The 22,869-nt window shown below is 37.3% G+C and overlaps 1 protein-coding gene across 1 annotated transcript in view; it reads right to left on the bottom strand.

The window, feature by feature from the left end:
- Positions 1-5,291: 5,291 nt before the first annotated feature.
- The window catches only part of LOC122811856 (insulin-like growth factor-binding protein 5), a 34,769-nt gene continuing 17,191 nt past the window's right edge, over positions 5,292-22,869 (bottom strand). The window contains exons 2-4 of the mRNA XM_044083978.1: positions 17,273-17,475; positions 13,282-13,401; positions 5,292-6,272 (exon numbers count right to left, since the gene is read on the bottom strand). Coding sequence (XP_043939913.1) covers positions 6,150-6,272; positions 13,282-13,401; positions 17,273-17,475 — 446 coding nt within the window. The 3' untranslated portion in view covers positions 5,292-6,149. The remainder of the gene's footprint in view (positions 6,273-13,281; positions 13,402-17,272; positions 17,476-22,869) is intronic.

The raw sequence follows: 22,869 nt of genomic DNA, 5'->3' as shown, positions 1-22,869 counted from the left end.
ACCTCACGTGTTGGCAGTGATTAACCTCCCGCTGTCTTGGCAAACTACTCATAGCCCAAGCATTCTATTAGGATGTGGCTTCAAGAAGACACACTGTAGAGACCCCATATCTCTGACCTAATGCCTAGAAAATGGACCTACAAACACAATCCAGCAAATCAACTTACAAAAAACAATACACTAAAGAGTTATTTAATGTGCTTAAAATGGTGACTACTATATCTCTCCCCTTTTTTCTTTCTTTACCTCTTTCTTTTTTTTTCTTCAAGTTTCATTGCTCCGTCTTTCCTCATATTGTATCTGTAACACTCGACCAGCATCATAAGTTATTTAAAAAGATCACATCAGGCCAGTTAATATGCTTTAGTTATTTTTCTACTCACACCTACATCAAACATGGAGTACACAAATATACAAGCATCTAGGAATTTCTTTCCTATCTACAATGATCGCAAACTCTGAGACATATCTAACATAACATCAACATCATATAGTCATGTATGTTCAGCCCACCTAATGTGTAACAAAATTAACTTAACAGGAACATTTATTATTTGTAATTTCATGAATTGCTTAAATGTACGTCTGTGACTTACGGCATGCTAATTTTCATGTAAAATTCCTCTTTTTTCTCTTAGTTATTCCTATAAGTTGTATGCAATTACATGAATGATTACTTCAAATTACTTCTAAGAATTTGCAATGCCTATATAATTGTTTGCTAGCACTTTTCATTCTGAGTCTCCAATGCAAATGGGCACTGCCCAATGGCACTAACCCAGTCAAAGTGAAATAAATAAATATATAAATAAATAAATACAGTTCCATCTTAAAGGACAAGCAAGTCCAAAACTGAAATATATATATATATATATATATATATATATATATATATATATATATATATATATATATATGTTTTCAACATAGCTTGACCTCTTCGGTAGTATCACTATAACTTTATCACATAAAATGTTTATTATTACTTTTGGATTTTTTTTAAATCCCACAAACAAACATAACATCTGCCATGCTGCTCTGATTTAATTTTACAGTCAATTTATTTCTCTTCCTGGTGTAACTTTATGGGGACACAATGCACTTGTGAAAAGAACACAATCTTATTAAGTAATGGCAGGGCTAATGTGATGTCTTACTTTATTTTCTACCGTCTCTCAGGGCAAGAGTGCTATCTTGTCTGTTGCAGTGATACCCTTTGATTCTTGTTAGTGACCACCTCTTACATAACATTGGAATGAACACTTGCAAAGTAGGCTTTAAAAAAGTAGTTAAGTGCTTTTGTTCAGGTCAAGAATAAAAGAATAGAAAAAAAAAACTTAAATTATGTTTTCTTTTTATAAAGCACTCTTTTTGCTAGAATAAACAGAAGAAAAAGCAGTTGGTGATGAGAAAAATGTGGCATTTGGCTGGAGTTGTCATGTGATACCACTGTTTAGCCTTGTCCTAATTCCAAATAAAATGCATTCTCAAATTATGTTTTTGTTCCTGTTCTAGTTGATATGAAAGCTGGGCCTGAGTATGTTCTGAATGTATATAACAAGTTTCCTATGTTTGTGTAACTTTTGTTTAAAAGACTTCCACTAAACAAATGTCTCCCTCTTGCTTTTGCATGCCTTCTCTTCGGGTCTATATTATAACTGCAATAGTTTAATAGTTCGAATGCATAAACATCGAACTGTATGCATTGAACTATTAAATGATCAAACACCTATAAAAATAGTTTTAGGGCCAAAAAAAAAAACTAACAAGTGTAGGCAGGGTGTAGGCAGGGTGGGCAAGTCCCCCTGCACCCCCCACACCCCCCGCTACTTAAATATACCAACTCCGAGATCGCGCTATAGTGTAGGAAAGGGAAATCTTCCCTTTCTGCACCATACACCCTTTACTTGTTTGTTTGTTTTTTAGAGGGTCTACTAGAATTTCAATGGTTTAATGTTTCGATCACTAAAGTTCGATATTTAGTGATTCGAAGCATTAAACCTTCGAGATTCTAATATAGACCCCTTCTCTTCTGCCATGCTAACAAATGACTGAATGTTAGCAGCTATAGTGCTGGCATCGTGCATTTACAATGTGAATGGAATGTCACTGGTGGGCCATACCTCACTTGCTATGCTAAAACAAGCCCTATTCACCTGGCAAGTAGGTTGCCATGGTTTGTCCATGTTATACTTTGACATATTCACTACTTGTGTTCATGTTACAATCCGTCTGTCAAGGGCTAAGTATGCCTCATTCTCAATGATACTTACAAGCCTTCCTCACAGTGCAGATACTTGGTGTAACTGCATTCCCAGCATTTAGCGGTTCCTAAGAGTTGGTCCTGGTCTTACTCCAACCACAATGATACTCTGATTCACAATACCTCAAGGATACCTGAGTTGTTTGTTCACTACCCCCTGCTTCCTAAACACACAGAACAAAAATGTTTAGATTCATAGGTTTATAGGTAGGTACTAGGCTGTCAGCCCCAGGGCCTATATAAGCCTACCCATCAAGATTCCCTGGCCTAGCCACAAAGTTTCCAAGGAGTAGCTTTAGTTTGCTGCTGTCATCTGATACCCTGTGTTTATAATGCCAGCAGACTGCTACGGCTTGCCATTTACTATCTTCTGGTATGCTGACACCCAGCATTCAAACTGCAAATGGGTTGCTGAGGGTAGTATATGACTTTCATTTTGTTACATTCACTGAACAGGCTTCAAGCTGTTGGGCATTCCTTATTTACTGCAGTTCTAACAACCAGTATTTACAGTGACAATGGTTATGTATATCACAAGTCCAGATACGCTAGAACCTTACATTATTGGTGTTGACATGATATCGAGTACAGACTTGCAATCAAGATTAAAGGGATTGTCTATGCCTTTCCCTTGACGTTCTGATAGCCTGCATTGACACTGATATCACAATGTTAGCCATTGTGACAGAGATAACCAAAGCAAAGCTCACCTCCCAAAAGAAAGTTAACTGGTGCCCCAGCTAATACATGTACAAAACTAAGGATCTGAGAGCAATGCATAACCCAAACAAGACAGTCAATGTTTCAATAAGTACGTGTCTACGGATAGGGACTTATGGGGAATATAATGCTGCTACATAGGATACTTGCGTCCTTATAAAGGCATACAAAACATATTCCAACTTATTAACAGAAACAAAAATATGGATAAAATAACATCATGAATACCATGCCAAGCTGACATAATTATGCTAAACATGCTGCATATAACGATAAGGCATCACTGCAATCTCTCGGTGATGCATAACAAAGAGGTGGTAAGTCATGGGTCCACTTATAATGACTATAGTACAAGACCCAGAATTCCATACTGTTGGCTGTTTTACAACCATTCCAAAGGTTTCCTAAATGGATATATTTGTGCTTTAGGACTGTGAGTACACTACATAAAATGGTGTTATTCTGGCGCACTATAGGAAAGAGACTAGACGATGCAGTTTTGACCAAAGAGTTAGTTCATACATGTAGTACATAAATTATATGTTCGTCCATAATACATCACCTGGAAGCCACCTGAACAAGCTATCTATATTTTATGCTAAACTCTGCCTAATCATCAACTTCTACAACAGTTCAGGTTTGTAATTCTGTTCCATTCCAGCTTGTCTTGTAAGTACACACTAAATCAGACATACTACATTTTTAAACTTAAACTGTTCACCTACACTAAAAAAAAACAAAAGGTATCCAATGTTTTCTAAGGCACTATTTTACAAGAAAGATATAAATAGTATTTTTTACTAAAACAGACAAAAGCATAGTTTGTAGTTATGAATTTTTACATAGTTCATATTATAACAGTAATAACCCATTAACCCACTACTTTTTGTTTATTCAGCTTTACCACATTCCTCAAAATATATCCAGATATGTAATAATCCTTAGTAGATGAACAACCTGTCATGGGTTATTTTGTACACAGAAATGGATAGTGGTATTCCCCTCAGATTCAGTGCCTGAACCTAGCCAGTTTAATGTATTTAAGCACAAATGAAAGAATGCTAAAAGAAATCTTCAGAATTACTTATGGCAGTAATTAAATGAAGCAGAAAGCAAAAGCTACAGAAATGCAGGCCAGTTCTAAAGAGAATTTTCCTCTTTGATGAAAATAGTTAAAGTATATAAGGAAGAAAGGTTATCACAGTATCCATAATGAGATAAAATACAGAAGATAAATGTCAAGCTGTACCTATGCAAAACAGCAGGCAGGGAGTGCATATGTCACAACCCATTACACAGAAAACACCAAAACATAGAATTTTACATGGAGGGAAGCAAACCCATACACAAGTGAGGCCTTTTGACCCCTCACATGTGTCTACCTTGTTTTGTTATGATCTACTATTTGGATGCAGAAGCCATAAAAAGCACCTAAAATCTGGCTTTTGCTGTTTCTGATTGTTGTGGATGCAGTCACTTCACTTTTTCCCATAATAACTGACCACAGCAATAATGGAATGGTAATGGAATGGAAAGGAAATGAGAGGAGAGGAGAAGAGAGGAGAGGAAAGGAAAGGAGAGGAAAGGGAATGAGAGGAAAGGAAAGGAGAGGAGAGGAAAGGGAACGAGAGGAAAGGAAAGGAGAGGAGAGGAAAGGGAAGGAGAGGAAAGGAAAGGAGAGGAAAGGGAATGAGAGGAAAGAAAAGGAGAGGAGAGGAAAGGGAAGGAGAGGAAAGGAAAGGAAAGGAAAGGAGAGGAAAGGGAAGGAGAGGAAAGGAAAGGAGAGTAAAGGGAAGGAGAGGAGAGGAAAGGGAAGGAGAGGAAAGGAAAGGAGAGGAAAGGGAAGGAGAGGAGAGGAAAGGGAAGGAGAGGAAAGGGAAGGAGAGGAAAGGAAAGGAGAGGAAAGGGAAGGAGAGGAAAGAAAAGGAGAGGAGAGGAAAGGGAAGGAGAGGAAAGGAAAGGAAAGGAAAGGAGAGGAAAGGGAAGGAGAGGAAAGGAAAGGAGAGTAAAGGGAAGGAGAGGAGAGGAAAGGGAAGGAGAGGAAAGGAAAGGAGAGGAAAGGGAAGGAGAGGAAAGGAAAGGAAAGGAAAGGAGAGGAAAGGGAAGGAGAGGAAAGGAAATCAAGAGGTGCACCATATCCAACCTTTGGAATAAATCTGGTAAGAGACTAGATGGACAAAAACCAGCACTGGAAAACATGTGCTATCACACCTAGCTGTTCATCTAAAACTTTTACTCTTAATAAGGGCATTTACTACTTAGTGTCTGCTTTAGTATGAAAACCAAATCTGAAGTAGTTTATAGTCTGTAAAAACATGTTTAAGCATCCTAGCTTCCTGAATGTTTTTGCTTGTTTTTTTTTTTCTTTATCTTTGTAACCTGATTAAAAACAACAACAAAACAACAATGACTAAGAAACTAGCGCACAGAATTAAAACAATTGCTCCAAAATTGTGAAATAACATTCCACAACAGGTTCAAAATGGTTAACATTGTACTTTTCAGCGAGTCCAAAATTCTGAAGTGCAGTCCCATAATTTATTCATTGATATCTGGGAGATGTGTTGGTCTTTATGCTGTATTAAGTTGTTCCTACATAGTTCCTTATCTCACACAATTACAGACAAACTGGTAACATAACAGCATTGATTTTTTGATTCTCTGCACACGTCAAGTCACATAATTTATCCATTTCAGGGACGAAAGTCGCATGCCTCCAGCCCCCTTCTAATAACATTTACAAACTCTGGAATCTGGACAAGGAAGGCAGAAATCTTCAGGTTGTGAAGTACTCAGCAGCAAAGGCACATTGAAAAACAAAACGTGAATATACAGGACAATAAATACCTGCCTCCCTTCAAAATATATTTAAAAAATAAAGCGTAAAATATTAACATGAACTTAAATCTATGCAGAGTTTCTTTAATTTAAGAATAAATAAAAGGTAGAATTTTTTTCTGTAAGAAGTCCTTTTTTTTTCAACAAAATGGCAGTAAAAGCAGAAGTGTCCAGCACAGTTCCTTTTATATATATATATATATATATATATATATATATATATATATTTATATGTGTGTGTGTGTGTGTGTGTGTATCAATGCGTATAAACAGCTTGGAGTCTTCCAGCTTTTAATGTGGCATTTTGACTTTTTAAAAGGCACAGCCTTCAATCACTCTCACTACGCTGGCACTGAGAAGTTCCTTCAGTACCTTCTGACCCAGAAAGCAGATTTCCATCCCTATCCACACACCAGCATATGCCTCTCTTTGGTCCTTTTGATGATCTGCACTGTAAATAAAATTTTAAAAAAATGTTAATTGAATAATGCCACTATTTCAGTATGCCTTCTGGTTTTATGCACATATTATTTCCTGAGAGACAAGAAATGCACCACAGTACAAGACAGAATGTATAATGCAAGTCTTTGTGCTACTCATGCAGAATTCACAAGGGAATTACTAATGTTAAAAAAGTGTGAACAATGACTTATGGCAACTATAGTACTGCACACAGGGAATTCTGAAAACCACTCAGCCACATGCCAAACTCCGCAAGTACCGCACTGCTATGTCAGTACACATAAAAGGATGACAGCTTTTACACAAACTACAAACACTTCAACATTCTGTATAGAAAAACAGGTGTAGTGAGTATCCTTCAAGCTTAAATGCTGAGAAAGAATAACATGTATGTATTTAGTAAAGGTGCCTTTAAATATGTTGACCACTATATGTTAATATCAAAGCTGAAGGAAATGAATTTGTATTTAATTAGTTATGTACTTACTTATTTGCTTTGTTATCCAGGGTAGAGTACTGATCCCAACTTACTTACTTTGGTATCTAGGGTAGAGTACTGATGCCAACTTATTTACTTTGTTAGCCTGGGCAGAGTACTGATTCCATCTTATTTACTGTGTTAGCCTGGAGAGAGTACTGATCCCAACTTATTTAATTTGTTATCCTGGGGCGAGTACTGATCCCAACTTATTTAATTTGTTATCCTGGGGAGAGTACTGACCCCAACTTATTTACTTTGTTAGCCTGGGCAGACTACTGATCCCATCTTATTTACTGTGTTGGCCTGGGAAGAGTACTGATCCCAACTTATTTACTGTGTTAGCCTGGGGAGAGTACTGATCCCAACTTATTTACTGTGTTAGCCTGGGAAGAGTACTGATCCCAACTTATTTACTGTGTTAGCCTGGGGAGAGTATTGATCCTTACTTATTTACTTTGTTATCCTGGGGAGAGTACTGATCCCAACTTATTTACTTTGTTAGCCCCGGTAGAGTACTGATCCCAGCTTATTACTTTGTTAGCACCGGTAGAGTACTGATCCTAACTTATTTACTTTGTTAGCCCCAGTAGAGTACTGATCCCAAGTTATATACTTTGTTAGCCCCAGTAGAGTACTGATCTCAACTTATTTACTTTGTTAGCCCGGGAAGAGTACTGATCCCAACTTGTTTACTTTGTTAGGCCTGGCAGAGTACTGATCCCAACTTATTTACTTTGTTAGCCCCGGTAGGGTACTGATCCCAAGTTATTTACTGTGTTAGCCCCGGTAGAGTACTGATCCTGGCTTATTTACTTTGTTAGCACCGGTAGAGTACTGATCCCAACTTGTTTACTTTGTTAGCCCCGGAAGAGTACTGATCCCAAGTTATTTACTGTGTTAGCCCTGGGAGAGTACTGATCCCAGCGTATTTACTTTGTTAGCACTGGTAGAGTACTGATCCCAACTTGTTTACTTTGTTAGCCCAGGTAGAGTACTGATCCCAACTTATTTACTTTGTTAGCCCAGGCAGAGTGCTGACCTCATTAGAAATATTCAGGCTCCGTCTGGGGAAATGACAACCACCATTACTATTATCTTATATCTTAGCATTATTTTGTCATCAGCAGGAATGCCACTGTTGGGCAATGGTATTACAGCCAATTTGTTTGCTCCTATTTGACTGTGTCTGCTTAGTTCTTTACTGCACATTGTAGAGCTGTGAGTGGCACAAAGAATTCCTGCTCTGTAAGAACTTTTGATAGTCACTGCAATAAACAGAAGTCATTCATCAGACGTTCCTACTACCTTAGTTTGAAGGATTATCCCATGTTTTCATCAGATGCCCACTACTTTTGTATATACAATTTCAACATTCATACCATTTAACATAATTTGTGGAATAATGCCTACTTATAATCATGCATTTAATTTAAATATATGCAGAGATACTTTGTTACTTAGCTCAACTAGAATATATAATTTTTTGTCATCCTCATTGTATAGTCTCAGATCACTTTTTCCTCCAGATGTAATTCCCTAACATGACTTTAAAAAGACGCTAACTTTATCTAGTATTTTTGCAAGACCTACTTATAGCTATAAACATTCACTTAAAGATCCACACTGCTGTATGGAATGTTTATTCATTCTTTAATCTGCAGTGCCACCTTGTGGTCAGTATTTCAATCTTAAGGAAGGAAACATTCTAAGTATCTGCTTTAATGCATGCAGATAAATGACATTATGCATCATTTCCCAAGGTGAAATACATAAAAAAATATTCTCAATATACAGTGTATACCCAGTCAATGAAGGAGCCAAGGGCTCTCTGACTCAACTTCCCCAGCATCAAATTGCCACCCTCTGCAAAAGACCTCCAGCGTATCATGTTGGCATTATCCTTTCTCTTCTACAATTCTAACAATACCTAAGCAGAAGGCTTTGACTGCGTTTGTGTGTGTATGTTTGTAATGTGTCTTTTGCACAAGGTCATAACGTCATCTCCATAGCAGCATGTCAAAATCACAAAGGACTACATATTGTAGGAAATAACAGGACACATGACCTGTATTCCAGTCTGATTCTATGATCCTTGGTTTCTACTTTTGTGTTACATTTACATGAGATTAAAAACAACAACAAAGTCACATAATACTGTCCATGTGCTGCATCTCTTTCCCTTACACACTCCACTTTCTATTCCTATTACAGTGGGTGAACAATGGCAGTTTTACTTGAACCACTACATCCATATTCCGCTTTACATTTCAGGCTGCATGAGGATGATATGAGCTCATTCTGTTACAGTGAAGTTTGGTCTTTTCAGTCAAGACCTGGGTACATAACATACAAACAATGTTTAAATGGTGACAACAGAGAAAAAAACAGGCAGACACAACTAAATGGCAAAACAGTTACATAGTTGTCAACAAGCCCACAAACAACACAATCACCATAACACAATAATATTCTGATGATTTAAAGCACTACAACATTCCTATATAGTTAGTGTAAGTATATGTCAATTAAAAGCTAATACTGCAACACTCAAAACTATGAAAACTAAAGTGCAATGCCAACATAAAAGTAAACTCTTTGCAAGGGGGCTGGATGCATCCATCAATGCTGAGAGGCTGCCTGCTAACTGTACTTACTAACTTCAAGGGTGCTGAGCACTAGAGTAGGTGGCATACTTCAATGTGCTGCATCTTTAGACTTAGTATATATTCCCACACTTCACTACTATAGGCTAATTCTTCCAAGGTCCACAGCTTCACTACTCAGAACTACAATAGACAGCCATGGTTTAAGCTCTGGTACAATCTTGATATGGGCACCACCCTCTATATCACTGAGTAATGATGGGGAAAAAACTTATAAGGGAAGACAGCTGACTGATGAGGGCTTAGAGAGCTAAGTTAATCTCTGCATAATTTTAAGAGCTGGGCCCAGTTTGTGTGCCCAGTTTAATAGACTGGTTAAGTGTTGTGCAAGCAAACTGTTGTATATGCAGGTAAAGAAGGAAGCAAGGGATCTGATCCTCCTGTCTCCCCATGAACAGAGGACTACAGAGTAACTGTTTACTGAAAGGGCTACAATAGATGCATCTAACATCTCATCTGGTATATTATTAAGTACAGAATACTGCCTGTAAGACATAAAGAGTATGTTAAGTTGTTGTCTGGTCCTGAACTGACAAAATACTAAATAAATATGAGTACTGGACCTCAAGAACGTTTATCCTGCTTTCACAAACGTCATCAATAAAGAACTGATTTCAGCTATTGGACATATGAGCAAACAGGACTGTTTATTGTTGGTGGTGGTGCTGAATAAGCATATAGAGTATGTCAAGACAGAGGATGGGGTGTCCTTGCAAGGTAGTGTTGGCAAGTGACCAAAGTACTAGCAATTTTGGTCTGATAACAGAATGCTGAACATTAGGATTTTTGTTAGAGATTAGGCATCTCAGTTTTTATTCTCTGTCTCTATAAAGACATCCTGATGTGCTTTATCAGCAGAATGGCTATGTATATGCTAACTCTGCATGTTCAGTGACCATAGCTGTTGCTGACATCATAAGGGAAAACGGTAAGGAAAGAAAGGACTGTGAATTTCAGTATGAGGAAGATGGTTGAGCATTAAGAATGGAAATATGGGACACAGGAATACAGGATAGTACATGCCTAAATAAGATTTAAATGACTGCATAACTACATAGAAGGTTCAGTGAATTTAAGGGACCAGCTGCATAAGTGTGGAAAGGTATGAAAGACTAAAACTAGTAGAAGTAGAAAATATATAAAATTAAGGATAATTTAATCTAAATTGGTAGGAGAATAAGACGGATTGCTACTAAGGGTGCAGGGAAGCACAACAGAAAGAGTAAATAAAGAATCATTAGCATAAAAAAGGAGTAAAGAACTAAATGGAAGCTGTTGTAATAAAATACCATAAGTAAGGGGAAACAAGTCAGTGACATGCTGTAGTTCTATAATGAAAAATAAACATTGTGAATACAACTATTGGATACAGGTATAAATACTGTAATATAGTAATACCTATATTCAGGGTACACACAAAAAGTAGAAACAGCCATGGAGGTGGGCACAGCAATATATATTCTAGTTGTGAAATATGTACTGCAGAATAGCTGCATATTGATCAAGATTTGGCCTTTGGCCTGCTTGGAAAAGAAAGGGATCTTTAGTAAACCAATGGTAGGAATCACAGACTGCCATGTTCTCTCAAATGAGAAGGTGACAGACTCAGGTGCATGATGAAGATGGGTAAAGACAAAGGGATTCATGGGATACGTTACTTTCCCAAGTGCTTTAGTGCACACTAACTTAAGCAAAAAGTGAGGTGACACATGGCTGATGTCATCCTCATCAGACGGAATGAAATATTCTAGTGGGTACAGTTTGGCACAACGAAGTGCAGGTTCATTTGTGCAAATGTCCATTTTACAGAATACCCATATTGTTCAATATCTATTTTACCAAAATATGTTAAGTGAGTTTATTGGGTGTGTGTTTGTGAATGTTTCTGGGTTAAGGTTACAGTAGAGGTTAGATATGGGTATAGAGCTGATGTTTGTTTCAATGTTTGTGGGTTATGGTTACAGTCAGGGGATAAGTAAGGGGAAGCATCTGGTGTTGTGCAGTTGTGTCTGTGCCTGTCTTGCACAGTGGTAGTTCTACAGAAAGTATTTCTTAAAGTAAAATGCAGGCTTAGGGTTAAGGACAAGAGCAAAGGCAAGGTTAGGGTTAGCGGGTATTACTAAGGTGGTGCGAGGGAAAGAAGCACAGATTAATTCAGCTTCAGCTCCACAAAATACCTCCATATGACACAAGAAAATCACAGTGACGATGTCCACACACACATACACACACACACACACACACACACACACACACACACACACACACACACACACACACACACACATTCTCATATGCTAACAGTACTCTTCTCTGGGGCTGCAATGTATGGAAGCCTGCCATGGACAAACTACATATGCTTCTAATCAGTTGCCTGGGAATTTTATGGGCAATTCGGCACTGATTTATGACTAAGAACAGGTCATGGCTAACCTGATGCCAACAAAAATCTTCACTAATCAGTTCTTTTCTTCATTTGCCATGTTTTATTTTTCTGCTGTTAACCAAAGGCATTCAGTTTTTTCTTTCAATGAAGGAACGACCTAGGCATTTGTCAGGTATGGTTTTTAACCACATTCCATTAAAATTCCTCTCAAACTCTTAGTGCAAGAGTCAGGGACAAGGCCAGAAATAATGGCTCGACAAAGGCCAAAATTGTAAGATAGATTTTTAAAAAATGCTCTTATAAACTTTGAAGCTTTCTACAATAATATGTTTTTTTGTTTTCATTAAAATGCATTTTTCTGAAGGATGTGATGTCTGGAATTCAAATGTCTGCCATTACATATTGATTGCAAAACTCAATGATTTGGCAAAATTTTACAAGGAGTAAGTCAAATAAAAATTAAAAATATTGACATTATGTAAATTTTTCATTGTTGCAAGGTATGTCTGTTACTCTGTTGGACATGTGGTGGACCAGAAAGCCAGCAACTTAGGTAGTACCTTGTGTCATGCAGGACTACAGTGCTATGCAACTGAAGCAGACTTCTCAACTCTTTCTATTTTGGTGAAAAATACTATTTTCAGGCCTGATTTACCCTTCCACATAATATACCTATTTTTGGAAGTATGTCTCTTCTTTCAGTCTTGATTTACTCCTTCACACAATTTTCTGAATCTCCCAAATAATCTGATTTTTGAAGCTGTCTAGTACACAGAAAACTACAGTACAAAACCAACATACTTGTGGCACCAATAATTTAAAGAAAAAAGACAAACATCTTACATCTATCCTTTTCAGAAGCAAAAATAAATGACCTTGTGTGGTCAAATTTTACAATATAGTTAAAATCTACAGATTTTACACTTTCTCTTTGATAATGTGCCTCTATTTTCTGTCATTGTTGCCACTCTATACTGCTAATTAGATGTCCAGGTTTTTTGGCTGGATGTGCACACTTTTCCAATAGCCTCTGCATTTATTTTCAATGACTGCAGTTTGAGATATATGACCTGAAATCATTTCCCTCAAGTAGTCCATCCCAGAAACACCAGACATGTAATAATCTGCATTAAGTTCTGGTGTGTTTTTTTTTTGCAAGCATTTGTTAGAGGTCTGGTATGTCTCTTTTACTCTATTGTTATCCTAAGTTGTCAGAATTGGGCACAAAGGTTTCAAGAAATTCTAAGTCATGCCCTCCTCAGTAGCAAAGTGAAAATAGCCAACAGATGTTTAACATTCCCGGAGGCAAACCCTCTAACAATCTGAGCTCTTTCCAGACCCAGGCTGCTAATTTCATTGGCCAATGTCCTGTTATATGCATGTACATTGACTCAGCACTTATTCATAAGTAATAAACAATGCATTAAATTCATTATTAAAGAATTTGTAAAAAACAATATTAAAGTACCTGCTTTCTCCTGTAAAATCCTTTTGCATCACAGTTTGGAATATAAATATCTTTAGAAGTGCGGAAAAAGGTATGCTTCAGATCTTGAAGAATTAAATCCAAATGTTGCCTGCAGGGAGCCTGAAATTATGACAATGAATCTTCATTTAGTAACATATAATTCTGAAGGGAGAGCTTCATTTTCACTGCAGCACTCTCCATTTCAGCTGAGCATTACTTAGGTTTCACATACTATTCCACAATACAGCAGAGATACTGATACAGACATAACGACTAGCAAAATAAACATAAATAAGAAAAGGTGACTAACAACATCTTTAAATTAAAGCATCCTGAAAGACAAAAGGAAATATTCAGGAAAAACACTTCATCATTATAATGACAACATGTATCATGTACAGTGTTAACAGATATGACTACAATTTTAAGCCTGGAATTTCAGTTTAAACATGAATGCTGGCTATGAAATTTTAATTCAGTATTATTTCAAATGAACACCTTATAATGTGGAAATGCAGCTTTAAGTCCTGTGGGTATGTAATCAAACCGCAGCCCCCCTCAAGAGAAAATTTATGAAATACTCACTTTTCTGCCACATTTCTATTATGCAACAGCACTGTTTTAAAAAACATCATACATTTTTTTTCAAAACAATGACACAATATTATAAAAACTCTTGTCTTCTTCACTCTCTCTTCTCTGATGTGAGTCAGTGTAGAAGGTTTAAAGATGTACTGTACATGTTAATTTGGCCACTATTTATTCAATTATGTGAGGACAAAAGGGACCGTTCACTGACATGCTGCTTTAATTGCAATCTCATCACATACACCAAAAAACGTAAAATGTCTACATGATTCCAGCAGCCACTAATATAGCAATTATAGTAAGCACATGGGGAACATAAAATTACACAGCATAGTTCTCCACTTTTATGAAAGTGTTCATTAAAAGCACTTCCTGTGCTAGGAAATGACTGCACTGATTCCCAGGTTAACCATGCGGAATGCATGCTCCGTGGGATACAGGGATAAAGTTCTCACTAAGATAGATAGACCCTGGTTCTACTACTACTACCCCAAGGGAGCTGAATGAGTTATTCAGGGATTATAATGACAAGGCAAAGCCTGTTGACCTCTCTTTGGAGGAGGGCACATGCCTAGGACTCTAAATACAGTCCGTGGTGGACATAAAGGCTCGGGGCTAGTACTTGTCTTTAAAGGGAAAGGGCTACTCAGTGGATGCCACCTGCAAAACTACAGGACTCATCTTTTGCATTTGACAGTGGAAGCCAATCCCTTGGGGCATAGACAACATGCAAAGAGGGGAATGACAGGGTCATGATATACCCTAATCCCACCAGATGACAGCACCGCTCCTATAACTTGACCTTGGTGGAATGAATGGTCTGCATGGCTTTCACCTACTGGGGACAAATAAGATGATTGGGTGAATGGGAGTGAGGCTTAATGTTTATGGAGAACAAGAGCAAAATTAAATACATAAATCAATAAAAATTCCAAATGTTCCGGATGCCTCCCCTAACCCTGAAGTTGGCTGTGTCAGACTTTACATACATTTCCTGTGGAAGTTTTGTAGGAGTTATAGGTACTGAATTGGTGACTGACCCAGAAACCATAGCTGGAGAACATGGAAGTAGATCATAACTGACAGGGAAAGGAGACAAAAATAAGCCTGAAACAGAAGTTACTTCACCCTGTATATCTTCATTAGAGAATGCTGAAGTATAATTATCAACTGTGACATTACCTTCACTGACCTTTGATACTGGAAGTAGTTAATCTGTGTGTTTATGACAAGTGACATCAAGGGACATCACCTTTAGTCTGTGTGATGTAGGAGGTAGCTTTGGTGTGTACTTCCACAGTTATGTGTATCCATTCATCTCAAACAAATATAATTCTGAGCCAGAACTGACAGCTTATTAATAAAAGTCATGTGCTTTCCTTTAAGCATGAGTTTCCTGTTGACCTTTCACCTCTTACAGTGCCTTTGCTGGTTTCAACGGATTGAAGCAAATAAGCAAGGGATTTCCATCATATAAAATGTAGGGGAAATCTGAGTAGTGGCATGATCTTTGTTTTAGAAGCAGTAGGGTAAATGAGGTATGTTTCTCACACCCAAGTATAACATACATGTTTTCTTTTACATCAAATAGCACTGTCCACATCAAGCGACTAAAAATAATTGCAGGCTGCCGCCTTCATATGAATCATTCATTTGATATGCTGTTGTTCTAATAACTGCTATCTCAAAGGCAGTGGAATAAATAACTGCATGCCTCAGAACACTAACACCAAAACAAACAACATTCATCTTCTTGAAAGGTAAGGCTTGATCTCAGAGAAAACCTGAGATTTCTGCAGTAACTTCTCATGGAATGCCAAGCCCTAAATGTGGGATAATTTAGAATTCAAACAAGTCATCTAGCTGATCAAAAAATAATATTTCTTTCTGGTATGCAATGAAAAGAACAGTTGGCAATGACAATCTTACTAAGCCATCTGAATTTCCAAGTAAAATACATTTCTGTTACTTGATGTGTGTGTGTGTGTGTGTGTGTGTGTGTGTGTGTGTGTGTGTGTGTGTGTGTGTGTGTGTGTGTGTGTGTGTGTGCAGACATAAGTAAGGCCCAGTGATACCTTCTTGCTTCCAGCCAAAAAAAGAATGTCTATATGCAGGCCAAAAACTGATGCAACAGGCTGAAGGTCTGTAATGGGAGTAAATACATGTCATGGAGTTTCTTCTCTCTCTCTCTGTCTTCTCTTTCTTTCTATCGGAATATAGCTCCTTTCTGTTTCACATAAAGTTTGGGATGCAAAACCAGTGGTGCTCGCTTCACCTGATGGCATAACATGCAACATGAGTTCTCTTAATTGGTAAGGTGAGGAATTACACAACTGGTGTAATGGTAGTGAGGACTCAAAGTAAACTAGGACTTAAAGCTTACCATTTCTCAGCTTTGTGAAATGTGGCACTGCAGTACTGCTTCCACTTCCACGTTTTTACTACTAAGGTGACATAGCTGTCTTAGAATTGTAAACACTCAGGCAATAAGCTTTCCATAATTTGGCAACCCAAAAAACAATAAAATAAGAAAATTTGAAAGACAAGGGCTCTGAAATAATGAAAAAAAAAATAGGAATTAAAAAATAATTCCATAAGTTCTGAATAAACACTACTACACTGCATTAAAGAAGAATATACAACTGACATTTATTGTTGCTCTCTTACTACCAGTTTGGCATGTGCAAATATGTTTCTTGTAATTTCATTAAGTAATACATTATCACTTTAACCTATACAGATTTGTTGTCTAAATTATGTCAGTATAGCTGTTAGAACAGAGCAGTGTCACTGAACATGGGAGCTATTGAATCACTCTATAGTGATATTTCAATCAAGAATAAAACCCTGGAATGGAATACGTGCCTAATTTACAGTAGCCACACCTCTGGCCTGCTACATTTATAAGTAGCGTTAGCCAGTAAACCACTGTAGTGCAACTTGGTGGAGGCTTCATATCTCTACAGCCCTACATTTGCCTTTGACTCATTCCCTTGTAGAGCAATCCTACTATAAAGTGGGTTGAGCAGTAACCTATAAGTATATGAATGTGTTTTAACAGTTACCAGGTAGGGAATTTCTAAAATATTCATATGATTTGATCAGGTCAATCTTAACAGCACTATTTATACTGAATCACTTTTTATAATGATCACTTTCCCTGCTTGTGACATTCAGTTCCACACCACTAAATTTGCTTGACATCATGAAAATTTGAGAAGAAATAATAATAATCTCATTAATCTGAAAAAAGTGTAACTTCAATGAGTTGAAAAAGGCTGGGATTTGACGCAGAATGAAATTGAACAGGCAGCTACATTAAAACAGTACAAACATCATGAAGTGGAGTAAAAATGCATATCAACAAACAGAAAAAAAAAGTTATTAGAGAACTAATACTCACAGTCTCTGTTTCCTGTTTTGGATCTGTATCCAGAGAGATTTGATTAGAGTCCCCTTCACTGATCTTTGTAGAATGATGATATTTAGGCCACTGCTGAAGTACGGACTCTTCAGTAGCTTTGGAGAATTTCAGGGACGCACTAAAGCTTTCGCCCCCTAGCATAGGATCGATGGTTCCTTGTGTATCATCCTTCTCATTGCTACCTGTCAGTTTAAGATTAACAATAAGGTTATTATTTTACATGAGGACTGGTATCACCCATTTATCCCTCAATAAGTACTTTCACCATAGGCAACAATACCGATTTGTCAGACTGACCAGAAAGCCTGTAATACTTGGAGGCACATGCTATGAATATCAACAGTGATAATTCAATACCAGCACAAAGGAAAAGGAAGGATCGCCACATTAATAATTAGCAATTAGATGCTACTTCTGTTTAATAACTCAGTATACACTATGGCATTATTAAGCTACTGTCATATCTGTAGATCTTAATAAATACGTTTTTTTCACCCCCCATATGTACCAGACAGTGCATATGTCTAGGAATACAAGGATTGGGTTTACTTTACTTGCTTGATACAAAGTCCTAAACCAGAAAAGAAATGTATGAAAGTAATATGATCAAACGCCACTAAGCAGGATTTGTTTTACTTTATCCAACTAGAATAAAGACGCTAGTTAAGTTTTCATTCATTTGTTCATTCATTGTTTGTTTTCAGGGTAATGGGGAACATCTAGCCTTTCCTTGCACCATACCCCTCAACTGTCCTGAATGTTGCAGAATGTCTGGATTTTTGCCTTATATTTCTAGCTTGCTCCACACAAAACATGTGATTTTCCAGCAACTCAATGAAGACTGAAGTCACTAAATTATTTATTTAACATTTGTTAACTGGGAATGTCCGACTAGGTTACACAGAGCCTGCTTTCAGTGGAGGCCTGGGGAGAAATGCTCCAGATGCATGTCTTTGGAATGTGGGAGGAAACCGGAGTACCCGGAGGGAACCCACACGAACACAGAGAGAACATGCAAACTCCACACAGAAGGCACCCCAGCTGAGAATCGAACCAGAGAACCTCCTGCTGTGAGGTGACAATGTTAACCGCTGCACCACTGTGCCGCCCAAATAGCAAAAGACATTTCAGTATGAGACTTCATATCCTTTAGAAAATGCATGCTAATATAAAACCTGTTTACTCTAGCAATTTGCTACTTTTATAAGAGCAATATTTAAAATCTGTTTCTGATTTTGGCCCTTTGGCTCCCAGTTATTTTTGGCTTTGTCCAGATTTCTTGTGCTAAAAGGTTTAGAGGCGTGCCTGGCAATTACTGGGTATAACTTAAAGAAAATAGTCTTGGACATGGTGCTAGTCTATCACAAGTGGCATACACACACACACACACAAACACACACAAACACACACTCACACACACACACACACACACACACACACACACACACACACACACACACACACACTTTATCTAGAAAATTGTCAAATCAACATTTTTGTTTAACAAGCCACTGTCACTGTTTTTGCAGAGACATTTCTTAAATTTACACAGCATCACCAGTCAATGTTTTTTTTTCCTTTTGCATTTTACACTAAAAAGGAAAGTCATGCAAAACACCAAATCCCAAAAGGGACCATAAACTTTCCAAAAAAAAAAAAAATCAGGAAGCAAGTGAGTTAAAGCTGCACTTTCTTTATTGCAGTTCTTCTTCTGGTACCTTGGCTAATAAGCCTTCAAGGAATGAAAATGTTAAATCAATGCAGCCTTTTTATATTCCATCAATTTAATATGCAAATACATTTAATTCAATACACTTTTAATTAACACAAATCACCACCCAAGTTTAAAGGTGTGACACCCTAAAGTGAAAGAAAAGACTAATAAATATATCATACAAGTGCATTATAAAATTGCACCATAAAATATTCATTAATCCAATACAAAAATTAATAACATTGTTATTATTAATCATTTCTCAAAATAAACCCAACAAAATCAATTTGTATTACCTAAATACTCAACTATACTCATCTTATATTGCACTTTTCCTTACTACTTTCATAATGACAAAATTTGAGACCTACACTACAACTGCACACACATATATATATATTGACAGTGGCCTTTCTTTTGACACTCACATTGCTAAAGTGGTTAGAAAGACCTTCTACATTGCCCACCTGATCATGAAGGGATTCACATCCAGATCTAGTGAGGTCATTGTTCCCCTGTACTCTTCACTTATCAGACCAATGATCGAGTACAATGCCCCATTCGGGATGTATCTCACCCGACATCTGCAGCAATTGGAGAGACCCCAAAAGTTCCTCACCAAAAGGATAAAGGGACTCCAAAATCTGTCATATGCTGCCAGATTGAAGAAACTCCAGCTCTACTCAGTCGCATACCGTCTGCTCAGAGGTGACATGTGCCTGACATACAAGGCCATGTCCAACCCGGAATTAATGGACATGCTCCACCTCAAAAAATCCAAATCCACCAAAACCACTAGAGCAAGCGACTTAAATCTTAGCACGGATATAAATAGGACGTGCTGGAGGGATAGATTTATCACTCAGAGACTCCCTATGCTGTGGAATAAAATCCCGGTCCATGTGAGGCAGAGCACCTCGCTGACTCTGTTCAAGAGAAATCTAGACCTGTGGATGGGAGATCGTAGGTTTACCCCGGGAATCATCTCTGTGTCACTGCTGGACAGAGGCACAACAAACTAATGGGCACAGTATTTTTTCATATAAGGGGTGGCGTAAGCCACAAAAATTTGGGCTAGGCTTATAAATGCCTTAGGGCAGATAGCCTAGTATAAACCTATGAACCTATGAACCTATATACATATACTAACAAAAACATGCTTTAAGATAAATTCTTTAAACATCCCAATTTATTTCTAAATTTAACCCATGTGGATGTAAGGTTCCCGATTTTACATCTACACAAGCAAAATAGTAAACAGAACTCCAGTGAATTTCACCAATGCATCCCAAAACATGAGCAGTATTCTTGACATATGACTGAACCCTGGGAAGAAACACTTTTAGTTGGGAATCCAAAAAGATGCCTGTATTTTGCAAAAAATGCTCCCACCCCCAAAACTATTGGTCTACTAGGGTGTTTAGTCAATGATTTGTGCAACTTAGGAATTGCAAACAATTTTACATATTTTGGATTCTTGACATATAACTTTCTAACATCAGTCTTATTGAAAACTCCCATCCTTTGGCCTCTTTCCAGTAACTCAAGTAGGCCCTAATTGAACATGTTCAATGGATTAAATTGCAATTTCTTATAGACCTTATCATCTGACAAGTCAAATACCATGCAATTATAATGTTTCCTTGTCATTATGACCCAATTCCCCCCCTTCGTCTACTTGTGTGAAAACATACTGTGCAGTCAAACCTCGTAGCTGCTTTAAAGCTATCCATTGCTCTTTCTTTAAATTATAAATACTTGAATTCCTAACAAATTGATTATAAGCAACTTCAATTTGTCTGCATAATACATTTTCAAACATGCTAACAGCTCCAGATACTTTGGGGGGTACAAATGAACTAACAAATGGGAACTTTGGTACAACCAATTTACCATATCCAGTTGTAAAATTAACATTGCATTCATTCAAAAGGTCAGAGTCATTATTATTGTCCACATCCAAAATCTTGTCAAAATCCACAATTGGGTTATCATAAATTGACATATTCAGTAATGAGTCTTTCAATGATTCATCACTAGTCACTTCAGCTTCATTGCTGCTTTGCCCCTTATTAGAAAAAAAAAAGACATTTAAATGCAGCTTCCTGCAAAACTTTTTAACCTCTCCCAATAAATCAGCAAGGGTATGTAAATATGTAGGGACAAACTTAGTGCCCTTCAAAAGGACACTTGCAGCTTCTTCTAACAGTATTAAATCCGATAGATTTACAATATTTAATGCCTTTTATGCAGATGAAATGTTGGTAATACTCTCCGTGCAGTTAGCTGCCAGCATAAGATCTACTGAATTCCTGGCACCTAAAACATTTTCTACACGTGAAACAGAATAAATACAATCTGTATAGTTGACTGAAAGTGCAGGGTCTAAAGGAAAATCATGCCTCAGAATCATACATTTTTGCTATCCAACATGTGCTTGCATCTCCGATGTTGCAATTTGTCTATTTGAGTCAATCAACACCTGCCTCCTTAACATTTTGGCAGAATGCGTTGACAAATATGCTAATGCTGAAAAAAGACATTAACGATGAACAAAATAAAGAACAAAATGGAGTGAATTCCAAATAGTATAATGTCTTTGCTGTTGAGATTTTGCCCTTAGATCAGTTAACTGAATAAGTTACAAAACAATCCAGAGAAGTTAATTCTCACAACAACAAATGGAAGAAATCCAGACAGACGGCAGAATACTATGAGTATTAAAGCATTTATGAGAAGTTATATACTTTTATGGCCTGCTTACCCAACCATCTAAAACATCACACTGCCCCAGTGAGCTTTTTTTTCACCCATCTTGGCTAGTCTTAGCTATTGCCCCAGGCAGTGATAGTTGAGCAGTGATGGCCTCTATCCTGAGTGAATCAGCTTTTCGCTATATGCACCTAACCTCCTCCCATTGTATGCTGTCAACTGCTTCAGGGCACAGCATGCAATGAGAGCATTCTCATTCACTCAGACAAATGGCCATCTTTCACTTGAAGCTGTGCGCCCCCCCCCACACACACACACACCACCTTTTCAGGAAGCTAATGATGATTAGGGTCACATACTCATTATGAAGTGCTAATTGCTTAATAATAGCTTTTGCATCCATATATATAACATAGTTATGGGGAGATAAAACAAGTTTTCAAGTAAAAAAAAAAAAAGATTAAACTGGATATGGCAGAATACAGGAGAATGATGAGGGGTGGTAACAAATAAGTTAAGCAGAACAGAACTTGAAGAATTGTGCAGAGCTTACGCAATGAAATTAGAAACCAGAAAAAAATGTTAGGAGTATAAATAAAGCAGAGAACCAAAAATGGAATATGCCAAAGTGAATTATTCAAAAAGGAAGAAATGAAAAAAGTCTGAACACTAAGACCAGCTACAGACTTTCAATCTTAGTACATCTGGCTTAGGCTATACATCTATATTTGTATTCTATACCAATATATATATATATATATATACACACACATACACAAACATAAAATTATAGTTATGCTTGTGTATATACATAAGTTATATAAATATGTACACATAAATAAATTTGTATAGATAGTTAATGTATATAAATACATAGATGTTACTTTCTGGCTAATATCTAACCAAAAATCACAGAGAGTTCTGGACAATTTGGGATTCTATATGAGTATTTTGATGGACACTAGTTCTTGTAAAGATGTTGTGCAACAGATGGGTGTTCCCCTGTGCGGCAGGGTATGTATGAACATGTGCATGAATAGCGACAGTGCTTACTAGACAAGGGGAAATGTCCTTTTCTCTAAGGTGCAGTGACCCTGGATTTAATTATAATGGGTACCAGGGACACTGTTCTTTCTAGTAGGGTGTAGGG

Source organism: Protopterus annectens, chromosome 9.part0, assembly GCF_019279795.1.
Source record: "Protopterus annectens isolate FY-2018-M chromosome 9.part0, PAN1.0, whole genome shotgun sequence".
Lineage (NCBI taxonomy): Eukaryota > Metazoa > Chordata > Ceratodontiformes > Protopteridae > Protopterus > Protopterus annectens.
This window is presented reverse-complemented; position numbering and strand designations above follow the sequence as displayed.